The 20,076-nt window shown below is 48.5% G+C and overlaps 1 protein-coding gene across 1 annotated transcript in view; it reads left to right on the top strand.

The window, feature by feature from the left end:
* The window catches only part of pkhd1l1.1 (PKHD1 like 1, tandem duplicate 1), a 105,252-nt gene that overhangs the window by 44,402 nt on the left and 40,774 nt on the right, over positions 1-20,076 (top strand). The window contains exons 27-40 of the mRNA XM_052023513.1: positions 780-901; positions 2,104-2,236; positions 3,189-3,363; positions 4,437-4,579; positions 7,132-7,320; positions 7,957-8,127; positions 12,019-12,248; positions 12,826-13,813; positions 14,461-14,713; positions 15,598-15,743; positions 16,555-16,729; positions 18,032-18,188; positions 18,634-18,790; positions 19,175-19,254. Of these exons, the coding sequence (XP_051879473.1) occupies positions 780-901; positions 2,104-2,236; positions 3,189-3,363; positions 4,437-4,579; positions 7,132-7,320; positions 7,957-8,127; positions 12,019-12,248; positions 12,826-13,813; positions 14,461-14,713; positions 15,598-15,743; positions 16,555-16,729; positions 18,032-18,188; positions 18,634-18,790; positions 19,175-19,254 (3,119 nt within the window). The remainder of the gene's footprint in view (positions 1-779; positions 902-2,103; positions 2,237-3,188; positions 3,364-4,436; positions 4,580-7,131; positions 7,321-7,956; positions 8,128-12,018; positions 12,249-12,825; positions 13,814-14,460; positions 14,714-15,597; positions 15,744-16,554; positions 16,730-18,031; positions 18,189-18,633; positions 18,791-19,174; positions 19,255-20,076) is intronic.

The raw sequence follows: 20,076 nt of genomic DNA, 5'->3' as shown, positions 1-20,076 counted from the left end.
CTATTGTGAACCTTGAGGTGTGGGTCTTCAGGCTCCTGTACCTCCTGCCTAATGGCAGCATCGAGAACAGGGCATGGCCCAGATGGTGGGGGTCCTTAATGATGGATGTCACCTCCCTGAGACATCACCTCTTGTAGATATCTTTGATGGCGGGGAGATCTGCACTAGTGATGGAACTGGCTGAGTTCACCACTCTTTGTAGCCTCTTGCATTCCTGTGCATTGGAGTTCCCACACCAGGTCATGATGCAACCAGTCAAAATGCTTTCCACTGTTGAATTTTGAATTTTGTCAGAGTTTTCGATGACACGTTGAATCTCCTTGAAGAAAGCAGAGATGCTGGTGCACCTTCTTCATGGTTGCATATGTGTGCTGGGCCCAGGATAGATGCTCCAAGATGTTGACACCCAGGACTTGAAGCAGCTCATCCTTTCCATCACGAACCCTTCAATGAGGACTGGTGCATGTTTGTCTTCTCTCAGAGGCAGTAGACATCTGAATAGTCCCTAAGTGACGGTGGATGATTGGGCTCAGAGAAATTTAAGTCCAGATGTTAGGTTTAGTAAATTTTTGTGGTATGGGGAATAGAACACAACCGGAGGGTGGGTTAATGGAGTGGATCCAGTATGATGGTAGAACAGCTTGAAGTGCTGAATGTCCCCTACAGCAGCATCACCCGGATGGGCCGTGAGTGACAGTGCTGGAATTCGAGCCCAGGTACCATAATCTCTCCTGGCCTTTCACTGCGAGCACTGACCTGCCCTTCTGTTTCTGCTTCAGGTGGGACCGTCCTGACAATATCTGGCACTGGTTTCATTCCTGGGACAGTGGTTTTAGTTGGAGAGAAGCTCTGCCTCCTCCTCACACAAAGCCCCGTCAAGATAACCTGCAGCACGCCAGCTGTGAGTGCGTCGACGGTCGGTCTGGGGTGGGTGTGGGTAGGGTGGAGGGGATTGAGTGGGGTGGAGGGGTGCATGTGGGTGACGGTGGCGGAGCGACATGTGTGGGTGGAGTGCAAGGGTGTGTGTGGGTGGGTGGGTGTGTGTGTGTGGTGGAGGGCGAGTGGTTTCTGGCTCTCACTGTGCCTGTCCCCAGTCCCTTTTATGTACAAGTGAATGTTGTATGGATGAGTTGTTGAGCCAGGTTCAAGCCCCAACACAGCAACTTGTTTCCCCTGGTCTGTCCCAGCTCCCCGCCTCCCTCCTTCACACAGTGTGACCTTGCGAGCTCTCACTCCCACTGGGAGCATCCTTTGGGAATGTGGATACATAATTCCCATGGTTTACATCCTTTCTCTTATTGAGAGTGCATATATAACTCTACAGATTTACCGATGTAATTCTGGAACACAATATGCACATTCCTGACTATGTAATTGCTCTGTATTGAATGATTGGGATTTTAGCAATGCAATGAACCCATTTATTTTGGAAGGATACTCCTTCCTGTAACAGGGAGTGTGTGGAATTTGACATTTGGACCTGATGTTCACTGGGTGTAACATGAGTACAGTGATCGCCTCAGGGTTCCCCTGAGAATATGGAGCCCCATCATCACAGAATGATTCTCCCTAAGGGCCGGTTTCTGTCTCTATCCATCAGCCCTGTCACAAAGTGCCTGGAAATATAATAATTATGTCAAGGCATAATAGATGTTGGCTGTAGTGGGGAGGTGCAAGGGGAACTAATTCAGTTGGATGTCATAAATCATGGTCTCGAGCCGTCCAATGGTCCTTAACTTCACCCAAACACATAATCCATGAAATATGAAGCATGCTTAGAGGAGATATAAATATTTATAAGAGTGAATTGCAGGTTCTGCTGGAGCTCCATGCACCTTGTGTAAGATTCATGAAAATAATTACCAGGTAGGCTGACTGATACACACAGCCCTGGTTGTGAATCAGATGCCAGCACTAATCCTAGATCACGTTTACTGGTGTGGGCTACATGTTAATTATACCGCAACATCCCTCAGAGTGACAGTTGAAGTTATTCAGGGTTTTATTGGAGCTTACTTAACTTTCCATTTGATTACATTTCAACTGCTCAGTAAAATGACTTGAGAGATCATTTAATTTCCTTTCCTTCCTTGCCCTCTGCAGGCACCCGTTGGAGTGGCCAATATCTCTGCGTTGACTGATGAATCATACAGCACATTGCCCTTCATTTTCACTTACACAGAGATGAAGATGCCGGTAATCTTGCAAATAACTCCCACGGCAAGCAGTGCGGCAGGTATGTCCATCACTTGTGCAGGGTCCAGGGTTGGCCTTAAACGTTCCAGAAGCACTGGAGAGGGTGCAGAGGAGACTCACCAGGGCGTTCAGCAACAAACAATCTGCTGGAGGAACTCAGTGGGTCAAGCAGCACCTGTGGGAGGAAAGGGAGTATGGCTTGATGCAGGGCCTTCACCCGAAATGTCGACAAATCCTCCGCCCCCACAAATGCTGCTGAGTTCCTGCAGCAGATTGTTTGTTGCTCCAGATTCCAGCATCTGTGGTCTCTTGTGTCTCCAGGAGGATGTTGCCGGCATCGGAGTACTTTAGTTATGGGGAAAGATGGGTTAGGCTGGGCTTGTTTTCCCTGGAGCGAAGGAGGTTGAGGGCTGATCTGATAGAGGTGCATAACATTATGAAAGACATAGATAGGGGGAGATAGAGTCATTTTTCCTTGCTCAGGGTATCAAACACAAGAGGGTGTAGATTTAAGGTGAAAGAGAGGAGATTTAAAGGGGATTTGAGGGGTAAATTTGTTTTACACAGATTTACAGTAGTTGATAGCTGGAACTCGTTGCCAAAGGAGGTGGTGGAATCAGACACAATCACTATGTTTAAGAGACAGTCAGGCACACTCTTGGGCATAAATGAGGCATAGAAGGATATTGTCCTAATGCGGGAAAATGTGATTAATGTAGATGGGCAAGGTGTAGGGGCAGGAGGCTGGGGAGAGGCTGTGGTGTGGAATGGTAATGGGAGGCTGAGGTGGGGGCAGGAGGCCAGGGATGGGGTAAGAAGCTGGGTATAGGGCCTGAAGTCCAGGGGAGCGAGGCCAGGAGGCCAGGGAAGGAAGACAACAGCAGCGGCCGGCAGCGGCCAGGTGCAGCGATCCCAAGGGTCACTGGTGGACTGATCACCTTTGGTACCAGGTGGAAAGGGCAGCCTAACCACGTTAAAAATTGCCTTGGTAGGTGGTTCCAGCCTGACAATCCACGGGTCAGACTTTGGCAGCAGATCCGGAGACAGCCGTGTGTTCGTTGGGAACTCGGAGTGTCCGATCCTTCAGTGGTGGGTCAACAACATCACCTGTCGGCTGCCCAGCCTCCCCCCCGGAGAGTACACAGTACGGACACACGCCCCTGACAGGTAGGTCAGGTCTCGGGACAGTCTGTAGGAGACGGGCAGAATGTCAGACACATTCTACGCACAGTGCAGCCGAAGTCCCCATCACCCTCCCTCCCTAAACACACTCCTTCCCCCTCTCTCCCAGTCCCATCTCCATCCCTGAACACACCTCCTCCCCCTCCCATCTCCTTGATCCTCCAGTTCTTCCACCTCACCTCCTCCTCTCCCTCCTCCCACATCCTCCACCCAACCCTCCCCTAGACCTACCCGGACCCGACTCAACCACAGATGAGCTTTGGCTGCAAGGACATGAAAAATAATGTTTAAAACCTCCTGAACCTGGCCTCTGTACCCCAATAGAACACTTCCATCTGGTTTTATACTCATTTTCACCAATTTTAAAATCAAACTACCTATAAGTGCTGGCTTGACACCCTGATTGAGACTGATGTATTTGTGACAAGCCAGCTTGCAGTTTACACTGCACAGGGTTAGCAGCCTCACACAGTTCAAGAACCTTCACAGCAAAAATGCTTAAAGCTTCAGAGTTTAAACCTTCGTCCTGATGGTTCTGGTTCATGACAGATTTTGCCATCTCTAAATATGTTTGGAGTGGGAGGACACGCGGGAGGGAGGAAGGAGTTAGGGTGGGGAGTGGTGGGAGGGAGGAGAAGCAGGGGAGAGAGTAGGAATGGGAGGGAAAGGGAGGAGAAGGAGGAGGGATAAGGAGGAAAGAGAAGGAAAGGATGGGGAGAGATGGGAGGGAGGAGGGAGGGATGGAGGTGGGATGGGAGGTGGGTTGTATAATTGGGTGTTAACGTTTTCAGTCTGTTGTATGATTAGAAAATGATGATTTGAACTGTTTCATTTCTCTCTCGGGTGAGGTTTAATGCCTTATTACAGTGGATGCTTTGGGTACGAGTTCACCCTGGGTTGCATGATCTGAATGTGTGACACAGGAGTGAATGCACGTTGTACAACATCAGTAAAAGCAAATTTCAGAAGCTAAGTACCGTACATCTCCACCACTGATGATACTTCAGCACACATGAAAAACTGGTTTCTACCCCTTTGTCTTTTATCTTTCACTGCAGCAGCATTGCGAATGTTTCCATTGAGTACATCTTGCGTGTAACAGGAATGACCCCCAGGCTGGGTTCGCTCCATGGGGGCACAACAATCACCATCTCTGGGGCTGGTTTCAGTCCCATCACAGAGGATAACACTGTCCACCTCGGTAAGTTTGTGATAAGCTGCAGTACCTCTCACTGAAGGCTTCAACTGCCTTGTACCTTCAACCATTTTTACCCTATATTCAAACTCTGTTAGCACACCTAACTTAAAATTCCACCTTAACCTTTTTTGACAAAATATGATCTGATTGAAGTAGTTCTGTTCTGTTCTGCGTCACTGTAATGTCTGATGTTTACAGACTCCATTCGATGTCCCATAACCTTTGCTGCACCCAATGTGCTGGAGTGTGTTCTTGGTCCAACTGGAAGAAGTGTCATCATCACCAATAATGGCAGCCATCCAAGTAGGTGGTAACCTCGCGAGGATTTCTGTCCTGTCCGTGCTGGAACCCACCCCGTCTCTCCACGTTCTAATTGGGCGCAGTGCAACAGGAGGTCACTCAGCCTTCAACCTGTTCTGTGATTCAATTAGGTTGTGGCTGATCTAAATCTTAACTCTGTTGACTCTAATAAATTGCCTTGTTGATTCCACTGACCTGTCTTAGTTCTACAACACCTAATATACAAGAACCTAACAACCTTGACTCCAGGTGGTCCCCTGCACCAACTGCCCATTGGGGGAGAGAACATAGCAGAAGAACGTTAGAAATAGAATCAGGAGTCGGCCTTTCAGCCCCAAGCCTGCTCCACTGTTCAGATTACCTCTGATCTTCTATCTCAGCATCACTCTCCTGCACTTACCTCATATCCTGTGGTTCTCTGAATATCCAAAAACCTGTCGATCTCTGTCTTGAGTGCACTCAGCCACTGAGTCTCCACCGCCCTCTGTGGGAGAAAATTCCAAAGAATTCACCACCCTCTGGATAGAGAAATGTCTTCTCATCTCCTAACTGGTCTCTGATCTGACACCCCTACCAGGGGAAACACTATCCCTGCACCTACACTCTCGAGCCCCTTAAGAATTTTGTATGTTTTAATGAGATCTCCTCCCACTCTTCTTTAAAATACAAGATTAGGGTGTGCTCATATGACAAATTATCTAGCTCAGGAATCAATCTGGTGAACCTTCACTGCACTCCTATCACAAACGTATCCTTCCTTAGGTAGGGAGAGCACACCTGCACACAGTGTTCCAGATACAGTCTCACTGGACCCTTTCTCCTCTTGTACTCAATCCTCTTACAATAAGGGCCAATAATCCATTTGCCTCCCTATTGCTTGCTGTAACTGTGTGTTCACTTCCTGTGATTTGTGTACAAGGGCACCCAGGTCCCTCCGAACACCAACCCCTCTCAATCTCTCACTTTAAATATGCACTTTTCTTCTATTTTTCTCCACCAAAGGTAATAACCTTACATATTTTCACATTATTTTCCACCTGCCATGGCTTTAGACATTCACAACCAATCTATATACCCCAAAACATCTGTTTTCCTCACAATCCCTACCTTCACTCAGCTTTAGAGCATTATGGATATATTACACTTGGTCCCATCATTCATCTCATTGAACATGAACGGTTAAAATTATGAGAGGCATAGACAAGGTGGATGGTAACAGTCTTTTCCCCAGGTTAGGGGAGTCCAAAACTAGGGGGCATAGGTTTAGGTTAAGAGCGGAAAGATTTTACAAAGGACCTGAAGGCAACTTTTTCAGACAGAGGGCGGTGAGTATGTGGACTGAGCTGCCAGAGGAAGTGGTTGAGGCAGGTACTATAGAATCATTAAGAAGCACTGGATAGGTACATGGAGGGGTGGGACTTAGAGGGATATGGGCTGAACGCATAAAATTGGGACCAGCTGGGTGGACACCATAGTCAGCATGGACTGGTTGGGTTGAAGGGCCTGTATTGTGCTGTATTGCACTATGACTCCCTGATAACAGCTGGGCCATCACCATGAACCCTGTGATATCTGTTCACAGCCTCCCAGCCAGAAAATGACCCATTCATTCATACTCTCTTCTTTCTGACCAGTCCTCAGTCCACGCCAGTGTATTACTCTGACCCCATGTGCACTGATAAGTTCTTGTGTGGCACCTTATCAAAGACCCTCTGAAAGTGCAGATACACCATATCCACGGGCTCCCCATGATTCTATCCTGCCAGTTACAATCTCAGAAATCTCAGATCAGTCACACATGATTTCCCTTCTATCATTCCATGTTGACTCTGCCCAATCCTTCCCTGCAATCACTTCCTTAATAACATTTTCCCTTCTACTGATTTCAGCCAACTGGTCTGTAATTCTCTCTCTCTCCTTCCATAAGTAGTGGGGCTCCAGATTTGCATTCTCCTCTGTGTGGGAGAATGTTTTCTGAGTCATCTGAATCTAATTCAAAGATCATCCCTTCATGTTCTGGATTCCATAAATTCAGCTTGGAGACAAGTGTCAAAAATAGATGGATAATCTGTTTTTTGTGATATGTTCTGAGTTTAGGGAATGAACCCTTGCATTGTGAGCTAAAATATTTCTCTCTATTGGGAAATGTCAGAGATTGAAGTTAAAGTTATGTCAATCCTGATTCACAAATCTCATTATTGCAACTGATGTTTTACCTCTTGAGCTGATCTGCTGACTATTTTTCTTCCGGACAGCACTGGGAGTTGGGTACAGCTGGAATCCATCAATACTCGATATCCTTGTTGGGGACACAGTGCACTGGCAGTGGGAAGCCCCACCTCTCGTCCAGGGCTTGAGCTACCGAGTCTTCAGTGTCTCCGGGCCCAGTGAGGTGAATTACAAAGGCAAGGGGTTTATGAGTGGAGATACCGGCACTCCAGCAGGCAAGTACCCCATCCGTGCCTTTAATTTAGCTGTAAACTCCAGCCAATGTATACAGAGCCTTGTCTTGTGCCTAAAGTTTGTCTTTGTTAGTTTTTAGATTTAACAGCATTTCTTCTGGGTATTATGAATAATAATTTCAGTCACACTGGGGAACTAAATAAAACTCAGACAAGGGGAAATGTTTCAGCAGTGACTGGCTTTTCTTCAGCACCTATCACAGCCTCAAGATATGCCAAAGTACTTTCTGGCCAATGACATCCTTCTGAAGTATAATCACTGCAGAAAACATAGAAAGATCTCACAAACAGTGATGTGAAAATCAATTGAAGTGATGTTGGATGGCAGATCAGGGCACTTGGGAGAACTTCCCTGCTCCTCCTCAAGCACCTATCTGCACCAATCCTACACTCATTTCCTTTCACTCTCTCCATGTTCCCATCTACACCTACAACCTTAGGATTTCTTAAACCTCTCTGCCCTGTTTTCTGCACGATCACAATGACTATTTTCAGAAGTATTTTATTGGCTGTCAATTGCTTGGAGACATCCTGAGATATTGTAAGGTGATACATAAATGCAAAGTTTTCTTTCTTGCTCTGATTAAGCTGACTGAGCAATTTTGTTTCTCCGTGTAGGTTCTTTCTCCCACCGCTTCACCTCCCCTGGCTCATTTTTCTACAGCAGCGGTTACATCGACCAGAAGAACAAGATCTTCCTGCAAGGCGTGGTACATGTGAGGGCAGCAGAGGAGAGGTCCTTAAATCTGCATGTTTCTGTAGCTGGGATTGAGGCAGAATATCCACCTGGTGAGCTCATTCACTTTCAGTCTGCAGCTTTTCAGGCCCAGTGTGTTGTAAGGCAACAGCAGGACCGGGTTAATGGCAATCCTCTCGGACCACCTGGCTGGGTTACATTTGTTGCTATTAAACAGGTCACCCATTACATGAGGCATCGTTGACACTAGTGTTGTCCAATAGTCATCACGGCCTGCTCAACATGTGGCTAAAAGAATACTAATTTAGCAATGTGTGCTAATTTCAGTGGAGTACACCTTGTGGACAGGTGGACCAATGTTCTCCAATCACGGAAATTCCCTGTGGAAGTACATTACCGCCATTCAGTGACCAAGGAAGTTGCTAACAATTATTGAAATGTACTTGCATACGCTACATACCCTGTGTTTTACCATTAAAAAAACCAGAAAGGAATCTCAAAGTCCGCAACTAAGCATGTGTGGATGGAGGGACAGAGATGACAGGACCTTCACTGTTGTCTGTCAGTCAGTGCTTTTCCCAGAGAGTGTCTGGGTGAGCGCAAGGTGTTGTAACCTCTGGAGTGGGGCTTGGACACACAGGCTTCCTTGTTCAGGTATCCACTGACCCTCAGCTGGCACTGAGCAAATGAGACAGGTGACACTGCCTCATAGTTCCAGAGAGCCAGGTTCAATCCTGACCTTGGGTGCATCTGTGTGGAGTTTGCATGTTCTCCCTCTGACCACATGGGTTTTCCCCGGTTGCTCCAGTTTCCCACATCTCAAAGACATACAGGTTAGTGGGTTAATTGGTTGCTGTAAATTGCCCCTAGTGTGTGGGTGAGGGGTGACATCCTGGGGCAAGGGTAGTCAATGGGAATGTGGGAAGAATAAAATGGGATTAGTATAGATTTAGTGTAAATGGGTGGTTGATGAGTTGGTGTGGACTTAGTGGACAGTGTTACCAGGCTGTATGACTCCGAGTCTGTCAGCCAGTGTCAAAAGCGATAAACCAATGGTAGAAAGCATCAAACAAAACTCTACCATGAATTTTTTCCCTTTGTAACTTGGAGTAACTTTGAGCAAGATGAAGGAAGGTAATGGACGCGCCTCCTGCACAGACTATCCCTGATAAATGCAAGTATTGTTAGTTAATCTGTGGTGTATTAGTTTAAAATTAATTTAAATCAGTATTGTAAATTAATTTAGTGGATTAAAGTAACATTTAGGGAGACAATTTCAGAGCTCAAGTCCCAGGCAACTGAAGCTGTAGACACCAATGAGTGAAATCCAGACAGATCAAGAGGCCAGAACCGAAACAGTGCAAGTTCCCATATTAAGCACACCTATAAGGCCATTTCGCCCCAATGTGCTGACATTTATGGTCCATTTGAAACTCCTCCTGCCTTTCCTCATTTAAATCTGTAAGTGTCCCTCCCCACTCAACTACTTGTCCATTCATCTCAATCCCTCCCAGTGGGAGCAAATCCCACATTCTCACTGCTCTTGAGATAGAGAAGTTTGTCCTGAATTCCCTGGGAGATTTTCAGGTGACCATCTTACATTGACAGCCTGAGGTTGTGCACTTATTGACATGTGGAAACATTCTCTCTGCACCCCCTCCATCAGAATCTTCCTTGCTGAACAACTACCCTTTACTCTCAGCTCTCTGTTCTGAGGACAGCCAACAATCCTTTCCTCTGCTTGTCCTGACTTCATTCATTGTCATTTGTCTATCTTATCAATAGCCTTAAAAATCTGGATAAATTCCATCTACTACATTACCATTATTTACTTTCTCTGTTACTTCTTCAAAATTGTAATATGGTAGATCAAGTAAAACTTCCCACCTTGAAATCTATTGATTATTATACTTTTTATCCCTAGACGTTCTTCTGGTCTTTCCTTCAGCGGGATTCCATTATCTTTTCACCACCAATGTTTGCTGATAGGTCTATAATTTCCTGGACATATTCTGTCACCTTTCTGAAGAATAGGTATTACCTCAGCTCTCCACCAGTCCTTTCATAGAATCATAGAAAGTACAGCACAATACAGGCCCTTCGGCCCACATGTTATTGCCGACCTTTAAACCTCACCTAAAAACTATCTAACCCCTTTCCCCCACATATCCCTCTACTTTAAATTCCTCCATATGCTTATCTATCAATCTCTTGAATTTGACCGATGTACCTGCCTCCACCACCGCCTCAGGCAGCGCATTCCATGCCCCAACCACTCTCTGGCTAAAAAACCTTCCTCTGATATTGCCCTTGAACTCCCCCCCCCCCCCCATTACTTTAACGCATTGCCCTCTTGTATTGAGCATTGGTGCCCTGGAAAAGAGGTGCTGGCTGTCTACTCTATCCCTCTTAATATTTTGTATACCTTTATCATCTCTCATCCTCCTTCTCTCCAAAGAGTAAAGCCCTAGCTCCCTTAGTCTCTCCTCATAATGCATACTCTCTAAACCAGGCAGCAGCCTGTAAATCTCCTCTGCACCCTTTCCAACGCTTCCACATCCTTCCTATAATGAGGCGACCAGAACTGGACACAGTACTCTAAGTGTGGTCTAACCAGAGTTTTGTAGAGTTGCATCATTACCTCGCGGCTCTTAAACTCGATCCCATGACTTATGAAAGCTAACATCCCATAAGCTTTCTTAACTAACCTATCCACCTGTGAGGCAACTTTCAGTGATCTGTGGATATGGACCCCCAGATCCCTCTGCTTCCCCACACTACCCAGAATCCTGCCATTAACTTTGTACTCTGCCTTGGAGTTTGTCCTTCCAAAGTGTACCACCTCACACTTCTCTGGATTGAACTCCATCTGCCACCTCTCAGCCCAGCTCTGCATCCTATTAAAGTCCTTCTGCAATCTTCGACAATCCTCCACACTATCCACAACACCACCAACCTTTGTGTCGTCTGGTTCTGCACCTTCTAATGAATTATGCAATATATGCACCCTTTGCTACCTCTTCCTCAGATTCTTTGAAAATGTGCAAATGTAATCCATCCAGACCAAGGATTTTAACCATCTCTGAGCTTAATTAGCTTCTTTGAAAACAATATGCAGGTGAGCAAAACAGTTAACAGATAAATGGTATGTTGACCTACAGAGGATTTGAGCTCAGGAGTAAAGATGTGGTTCCACATTTATACAGGGCCTTAGTGAGACCACACCTAGAGGACTGTGCACAGGTTTGGTCTCCTTACCCAAGGAAGGATGCCCTTGCTGCAGAGGGAGTGCAGCAGAGGTTCATCAGACCGGTTCCTGGGATGGTGGGACTGTTGTATGAGGAGGGATTGGGTCGACTCAGACTGTATTCTTTGAAGATTAGAAGAATGAGTGTGGTTCTTATTAAAATCCCTGACTGGGCTCGGGAGATTGGATGTAGGGAGAATGGAGAAGGCTGGAACCAGGGTTATGGTTTCAGAATATGGGGTGATACATGTAGTACTGAGGGGAGGAGAGATTTCTTCACTTACGGGGTGGTGCACCCATGTTCTTCTCTCCCAGTCGGCTCTGGGACTGGGTTATTGCATATTCGAAGGGTCCAATGGCCTTTTGGTGCTCCTGTTTTTTTGTTGTTTCTTGCTCCCAGATTAGAGGAGCTGCAGGGGGCTACAGAGATGGGGAGGGGTGTGGGACATAGAGGGACTCAGCAGGTCAGGCAGCATCTGTAGAGGGAAATGGACAGTTTTGGGTCAAGACTTCATCTGGACTGAGAATTGAAGAAGCAAGTACTTGCCAGACCAGGGCAGATGGAGCTCACCAAGCGAGGTTCTGGAATGGTCACAACCAGACCGAGGAATAGGAACCATTTGTATTGCCTCTGGCAACTGCTGTCCGCAAATCTGACTGTAGGGACTGGTCGCGATGTGTTGCTTTCCTTGTACCCCATTCCCTGGGCTGACTTCAACATATTCTCTGTCCCCAGGACACTTGGAGATGGTGCAGTCACAACAGGAGCGCAGTGGTAACTGTACAGCAACCAGCCCCGCCTGTCCCCAGACAGTGAACAGCACTTCAGACAGTGGAGGCTTCACATTTCTCCTCTCTCCCTGCTACTCCCCCACCATCAACAGTATCACCCCATCTAACGGGACCCTATACGACAGACTCACCATTGCAGGCACTGGATTCAGCAACATCACCTGTGCTAATGAGGTAATTTGATATGGTTTCATACTTATTCCTGTCTTGGCACTGCAGGCCAGGCCAGCATTTATTACTCATTCCTGAGTGAGAAGGTGCGGGTGAGCCACCTTGTCGAATGGCAGTGGCCTTCTGGTGAAGGTAATGTAGGGGAGGGAGCTCCATGGTTTAGACCCAGTGACAATGTTGTGTTTCAATGCACAAACATACACAACAGAAGTTCAATTTATCCATCATTTATTTATGTAACTACCTGTGAGTTTACCTCTGTAATTGTATCGTATTGAAGGAAACATCCCAGAGCTTTTTACAGCCAGTAAAGTAGTTCTCTCTTTCTCTCTGTCTTTTTCTCTCTCTGTCTCTCTCACTCTCTCTATGTTCTCCATCTCACTGTCTGGCTCCCTCTCCCTCCCTGCCTCTCTCTCTCTCTCTCCAGCTCCCTGCCTCTCTCTCATCTAATTTTTAACACGTCTCCCTGGGTTGGACTGTTGCTGATTAGAACGTACTGGTATTGAGTTCAGTCTGACAGTGCAGACTGGGAGTCTACTCCCCAAAATGAGCCTTCATGCAGTTGTGCTATCCTGTTTAGGTGCGAGTTGGAGACCAGCCGTGCGTCGTTGAACACAGTACGGAGTGGGAGCTTCTGTGCCGAGTAGATGCAGGGGGAGAGATGGACGTTGGGGTGGCAGCCCTGGTGTCAGTGACTGTCCACAACCACGGCTCTGCCATCTCCACACCATCCGACGAATTCAGCCGCCGCTTTGTGCTGCTCCCTCACCTGGACAGAGTGACCCCCAGCCTGGGCTCCACCACAGGACGGACCAGGGTCACCCTCACTGGCTCAGGCTTCGGAAAGGACCCCAGTACCATCCAGGTCCTGCTGGCATCTGTGCCCTGCACGCTGGTGTCTGTGAACTACACGCACATCTCCTGTGATTCATCTGCCTCCATTGTCTGCAGCGGGTCTGCAAGTGTTTGGGTACGAGGTCTCTTGGCCACGTGTACTGGCTCCTGTGACTTTACCTACACTGAGACCGTCACGCCGAGCGTGCTGACAGTCTCCCCGAATGTCCTGGACACTGTCTACACCGAGCTCACCATAAACGGCCAAGGATTTGGCAGCCATGCCGAGATGGTCCTTGTTTTAGTGGGCACTGCCAGCTTTAGACCTGCTGATGTTTCAGACTCCAGCCTGAACTGTACAGTGGGACCACTGCCCGTTGGCCAACACTCCCTCAGGGTTTTGATCTTCGACAAGGGTTTATCTGGCGAGACTCTGTGGGTCACCTCTGCTGCCTCAGCCTCCCTGTTGCCAGCCTCGGGAGGCATTAATGGAGGCACCACCTTGTCCATCACGGGGAATGGCTTTGTCCAGGAAGCCACCACTGTGATGATTGACGACTCCCCTTGTAACATTCTCACTGTCACCCCGGGAAAAGTCCAATGTGTCTCGCCGGCCTGTGGTCCAGGCATTGTCCATGTAAAGGTTAAAGTTCATTCTACTGTGTACCCACTCCTAACGTTCACCTGTAACCAAACGGAGACTCCCACTATTTTTGCCGTCTCTCCAACCACTGGTGAGTGCTCATTGGAACTTCATCCTCTAGTATGCATCTCCAGTCTAAACTGAACCCCTACACAGGGGCTAGTGCCCAGTTCAATACCAACCCAGCACACCGCACCTATTCCACCATCCCTCACCCACACCATCCCCATCCATCTCTAACTATCCCACCCTCCCTCATCCATACCCAACATTCGCCCATCCAATCCACACCAACCCCAACCATCCTACCTGACCACAAACCATTCTCCTCCCTCAACATTCCCCAGCACCCACCCTGACCATTCCCAACCCTCGTCCATCCATCCTCAACACCTCTCCGCCCCTCCCTCATCCTTCCCGAATGTGCACCCAATGCATTGCCCTGGAGGTGACTACTGTCATATCTTTGCTCTACTTTCTGTCAGTGGCCCTTCGCTCTGGAAACTTGAACTTGTCCTCAAGGACCTGCCAGAGGTGTGAAGGATGGTGGAGTTGGTTAGAATTACATGGAATTTACACACAGAATTAGACCAATCACCCCAATGCTACATGTGAGCTCCTCCCCCCACCTCACCCCCTCACCACGTTTTCTTGCTGCCTGTTCCTAATGCTCATACTGCTTCCCCTGGAATACACTGAACCCGAGAGATGTTTTAACAACTCTGCTGTTTGTTTTAGGTGTAAGTGGAACAAGACTCACCATCCTTGGGCAAAGTTTGGGATCTGTTGTCTCTGACGTCACGGTGTCAATAGATGGCATCTTGTGCAGTGTGACCATGGCTAACGAGAGCTGTGTGGAGTGCACTGTGGGGCATCACGCTGGGGGCACCTTCCCAATCCTCCTGGAACATGCCAGGAGGGGATATGCAGCCTCTGCCTTCTCATTTCAGTACCAGCTCAACATAACGTCTGTCTCTCCAACTGAAGGCAAGTATAGAGACTCGAATGCTTTTCATGTTTTGAACAGGTGAATTAGAAGCAGGAGGCCATTCTGCCCCTCAAGCCTATCTCTTGAGTTAATAAGATCATGGCTGATGTGTTGGTGTCCCCGCTCCACATTCCTGTCTACCCCCTTCACCCCTTGTTTACCAAGAATCTACCTCTGCCAAAAAATTATCCAAAGACTCTGCTTCCACCATCCACTGAGGGAGAGAGTTCCAAAGACTCATGATTCCCTGATAGAATATTTTTCTTTAATAGATGACCCCTTCTTTTCAAACAGTGACCCTCTATTCCTTCAATCTCCCACAAGGTGAAACTTCCTTTCCAAACACCCCTCAGGATCTTTTGTTTCAATTTCCCACTTGCCCTTTTAAACTCCCTCGGATACCAGCCCAACCCACCTAACCTTTCCCGCAACCCATGTAGTCAGAGGGAGAACATACAAAGTCCACATGGACAGCACCAGAGGTCAGGATTGTGCCCAGGTCGCTGGGGCTGTGAGACGGTGGCTATACCATCTGTGCCACTTTCTGCCTGTGCTGCTGGGTGGAGAAGTCCAGCTGTGTAGTTCATCCACCCATCCCTGCACCATCCAGGTGAATCAGTTCCCCGCCTCCTCCGGGGCTTCATGTCCTGATGGTGCTGAGCTTCTGTCCTCCACCTGCAGCTAAAGCAGGCTTTTATTCTGGGTAACCTTGCTGAGTGCTGCCCTGAATTATAAAGCCCAGAATCCTTGCACTGGTTTGTGAACCCACCCTGCCCTGTGGGTCTCTCTGTTCCTGCACCCTCTCTCGGGTTGGACACTGCACTGACAATAGATCCGGTTGTCGGAGCCTGATTCTAACCGTGCACCTTTTCCTCGTTCTCAGGCAGCTTCGGTGGTGGCTTGGTCCTGACGGTGAGGGGCGCTGGATTTGACAGACAGAAATCGCGGGTATTTGTGTGTGAGAATGAATGCAGAGTGGAGCCAGCAAACTCCAGTTCCAGCAGCCTACACTGCCACCTGCCTCTGAATAATGGTGAGGACCCACACACCACAGTTCACCGGGATCCCCTGGGTTTGGTCCACTTCAGATTGGGCATCCACCACCTACTGGCCTCAGCACTGCTGGGGAGGGGAGAGGATCATTCCTTCCACCCCCATTAATCAATTTGCTTCTGCAGCTGCATTATCCATGGTTGGACATATTCCTGACAATTGTCCACTCACATGTGTGACATACCCTCCGTTCCGCCCTCCCACGGTGCGGCACTCTCTCTGTACTGCCCTGCCCTCCATATCACCTCTCCCACGGTCCGGCACTCCCTCAGTACCACACAGCAACGTCAGTCCAGGTATTGCCCTTAAGGCTCAGGGGTTACACATGATCATAACCCTTTGGTTCAGATTGGAGAGAATGCAAGATCCACTGATTGAACATTTTATCTCTCTGTGAGCATCACCAATGTCAATTACTTCCCACAGCAGATCTGTGTCTATGGTGCACAAAGTGTTTCACTGGTGCAGAGTGTGGTGTGTGAGGTGGAGGGTGCAGCAGTTTGTTAAGGTTGCCGATCTGTGCTGGATCAGCTTCTACCTGCACAGCTGCTGAGAGCACAAGTACAGGTCACACAGCCCCTCAAACACACCAACCTCCGAGTGAAGGGAGGAAGTTTATATTCGATTTTCCCACCACTTCACTGAACAGGAGCATGTTCTGGGAAACCCCACATCCCCATCATTCTGTGGATGTTGACGGGTTACTTTTAGTTATTAAGATGAGAAGGGAAATGATTATTGAGGTGAGATACAGTGATGTGGACTGACCCCTGTGACACCTGCCTGTCCAGGGACTGGGCTTCAGCAGGAGTGCGATGTGACCGTTGCAAACAGTGAAGCTTCGAGCCAGCTGCCCCGCGCCTTCACGTACATGTCAGCATTGACCCCCGTGGTGACTGCCATTGAGCCCAGGCGAGGAGGAACAGCAGGAGGCACCAAACTGACCATCACAGGATCTGGCTTCAGGTGAGTGAAGGTCCCAGTCCAATCGGATATCACATTCAGAATAACCTGGAAATCCTACAGGTATTTTCACAGTCCATTTTTGTTTGGACAGTTTGTTCTTCAGTCGACATGTTATTTTCCATCAGACACTTCCAAGTGCAATAATTATTCTTTAAAATATATATTTTAGTCCCAAATATACTAAAGGTAGTTTAACCTTACCACTTTGCTTTCGTTGAGTGAGGCTCCGATTTTGAGCCTGTTCCCATTGGCTGACTTCTTGCTATGATACATTTCCACTTTGCTGCCTGGTACCTCAGTGTGAGTGTCTTCAGTCTGACCAACCCTCCACACAAGCTCTTGCTTGTAGTGCCTTGAAACAAGCAGATCAGAGTTATACTGCGATCACTGCATCACTCTCCAAACAATCTGTGCAGGGAGTCTGACAACGCCGGTTTAAGTTTCAGTGTTGTGAGAGGTTTAGAAAAGATCTCTACACTCAGCCCCTGAGAAACTTGACCCATGCTGTGTGGGGAGTGAACCACAAATGAGAGGTCAGCTGACCTCTGGTTCTTGCATCTCTTGGCCTTGAAGAAACATTCAGGGTGTCACTATTGTCCACAAGCACAACTGAACCAGCCACACAAAGAATTGGGCTACAGGAGTATGTCAGAAACAGGGTATTTTGCAGTGAGTGACACCTCAAAGACCCTCCACCATCTACAAGGCATGAATCATAAATGTTAAGGAACACTCTCCACATGCCCATTGAGTGCAGCTCCAACAACAGTCAAGAAGCTCGACACCAACCAGTTGAAAGCAGCCCTCTTGATTAATACATCATCCACCACCCTATACACTCCCTCCCTCCACCACCGGCACACAGTGGCTGCAGTGTGCACCATCTACAAATGCACTGCAGTTACTCACCCAGACTCCTCCAACAGCACCTCCCAAACCTACGACACCTACCACCAAGAAGGACAAGGGCAGCAGGCACAGGGGAGCACCACCATCTGCAGGTTCCCCTCCTGTCACACACTGTCCTGACTTGGAAACATATCTCCGTTCTGTCCTCACCACTGTCCAAATCCTGGAACTCCCTCCCAACACCACTGCAGAGTACCTTCAACAGAAGTTCAAGTGGGCAGTTCAGCCCCACCTTCTCAAGGGCATTTAAGGATGGGCAATAAATGCTGGCCTTGCCAGTGATACTCAGATCCCAAGAAATAAATGAAAATAAAGTACCCAGCACCCCTACCTCCCTCCAGCTATGGTCACCTGCAGTGTCTAATCCTCCCACAATGATGGTTTCTCTTGTAGTTCCAGCATAAATGAGACTTCTGTCACCGTGGCTGAAGCTGCCTGTGAGATCCAGTCTGTGAATGAAACCAGCATTGTATGTATCACCGGTGCGCAGTCCCCTTCCCAGAAGACCAAGGTCAAGGTCAACGTAAGGGGAAATGGCATTGCCAAACTGGTAAGGGAACTCGAGGTCATTGAAAGACGGCAGGGGACAGAAATTTGTCCAGGAAGGTGGGATGTGGGGTGGGTGGGTTATGAGAAGGTTGGGTGGGATGCAGGGAGGTGTAGGGCCTGGGAAGGTGGGATGTGGGGAGGTGAAATGTGAGAAGGATAGGTGGGACGTGGGGATTGGTTATTTCCTAATGTAAGATGTCCCAGTGCAAGCGGGTTGCAATTTTGGACGTCAGTGAGATAGGACTTTGCCAAATTGGGAGACAGTAGCACTGGTGTAAAAGCTGATTGGAGTTTGGAGGTGATATCTTAGTGGGAGTCATGGGAAATGGTCAAGGATCAGCCTGCATCTTGAGAAATGGCAGAATAGGCTTAATGGGCTGAATGGCCTTCTCCTATTTCTCACCTTCTGGTGATGTTTCTCACCTTCTGTTCATTATTTTCGGTAGGACTTTGCAGATTACCACTACGTCGATGTGTGGTCATCACGGTACACTTGGGGAGGTCAGTCACCCCCTGAGAAGGGCTCACTGGTCGTCATCACCAAGGGACAGACCATCCTGTTGGACCAAAACACACCAGTGCTGAAGATGCTGCTCATTCAAGGTGACCACACACAGACCTCCACTGCTGGACCCCAGCTGTGCTGCTGCCATGGAGTGAACTGCAGCAGGGCTCAGGGAAATGGGGACACAGTGCCGTAGATTAAGGGACCCACAGGAAACACAGCGGTGGGGTTGTGTTGTACAGAGACGCAGTGGTAGGATTGTGTTGTGCAGAGACACGGTTCCTTGTGTGTGTCACCTCTGTAAAGCACACAGCAGAAGATTACACCAGGACAGGACCAGGCCATTTGGCCCTCTGCACCATGTTGGTGTGCGTCTCCATCTTCTCTCCTGGTGTATTTACCCAACCAGGCAGTGTATGGGCAGGAGGATGGGGCTGTGGAGGAGATCAGAGATCACTGCCCTGAACCTATTGTGTGTGCAGGTGGGTCACTCGTCTTCGATGAGGCAGACATTGAACTCCAGGCCGAGAACATTCTCATCACAGACGACGGGCTACTCCAGGTAATGGGATGGGGAGGGGGGTGTGGTCGGGTGGTGACAGCGTGCTGAGGGATTGGGATAAATCTGGTCCCTAGCTCAGTGATACAGGGAACAGCACATACATACTGTGAAGAGAAAGTTGGGACTGGCGTAAATGTCCATGCTGGCCTAGGAGCAGTGACTTCTTGTAGGCTGCAAGTCCTCTGATTCCTTGTTGGCCAAGTGGGTTGTCTGTCACAAAGACGGACATCTCACCAACCAGTGGGATGAGAATCAATAAAAACTGCACATAAATAGAAAATAGAAAATGCTGGAAACACTCAGCAGGTCAGGCAGTGTCTGTAGAGAGAGAAACAGTCAATATTTCAGGTTGGGAAAACCTTTGTTGTGACGGCACACAGGGAATGCACCCAACCAGCTCAGCACTCTGGAAGAACCTTGTGCTGGACCAGATGAAGACAAGAGGAGGCCATTCTGCCCCTCCACCCACTCAGTGTGGCCATGCTGCTTCATGTCCTAAGTCCCTTACTCTCCAGCAGTCCATGAATATTAGCCCTGAATCCACTTGGTTGAGCCTTACAGCCCCTAGGTGGGACATCCCAAGGATTCCCTCCCTCCGGGTTGGGACATCCCAAGGATTCCCTCCCTCCCTTCGGAGTGGGACTTCTCATCTTGGTATAAGTGGTCCATTGCAGGGATCTGATAGCTCCCACCACCACCACCATTGTGGCTCACTATTTCTCTGCTGAAGGGGCCAGAGTCCCTCGTGGTCGCAGTGCCGAGAAGTGCTCGCTTCGTCCGGCCATCTGATGACCACGGTGCTAGACCAGTGGGAACAGCCAG

The sequence above is a fragment of the Pristis pectinata genome, chromosome 9 (genome assembly GCF_009764475.1).
Source record: "Pristis pectinata isolate sPriPec2 chromosome 9, sPriPec2.1.pri, whole genome shotgun sequence".
Taxonomy (NCBI): domain Eukaryota; kingdom Metazoa; phylum Chordata; class Chondrichthyes; order Rhinopristiformes; family Pristidae; genus Pristis; species Pristis pectinata.
Note: the sequence above shows the minus strand (reverse complement) of the source record. Positions and strands in the feature narration are given on the sequence as shown.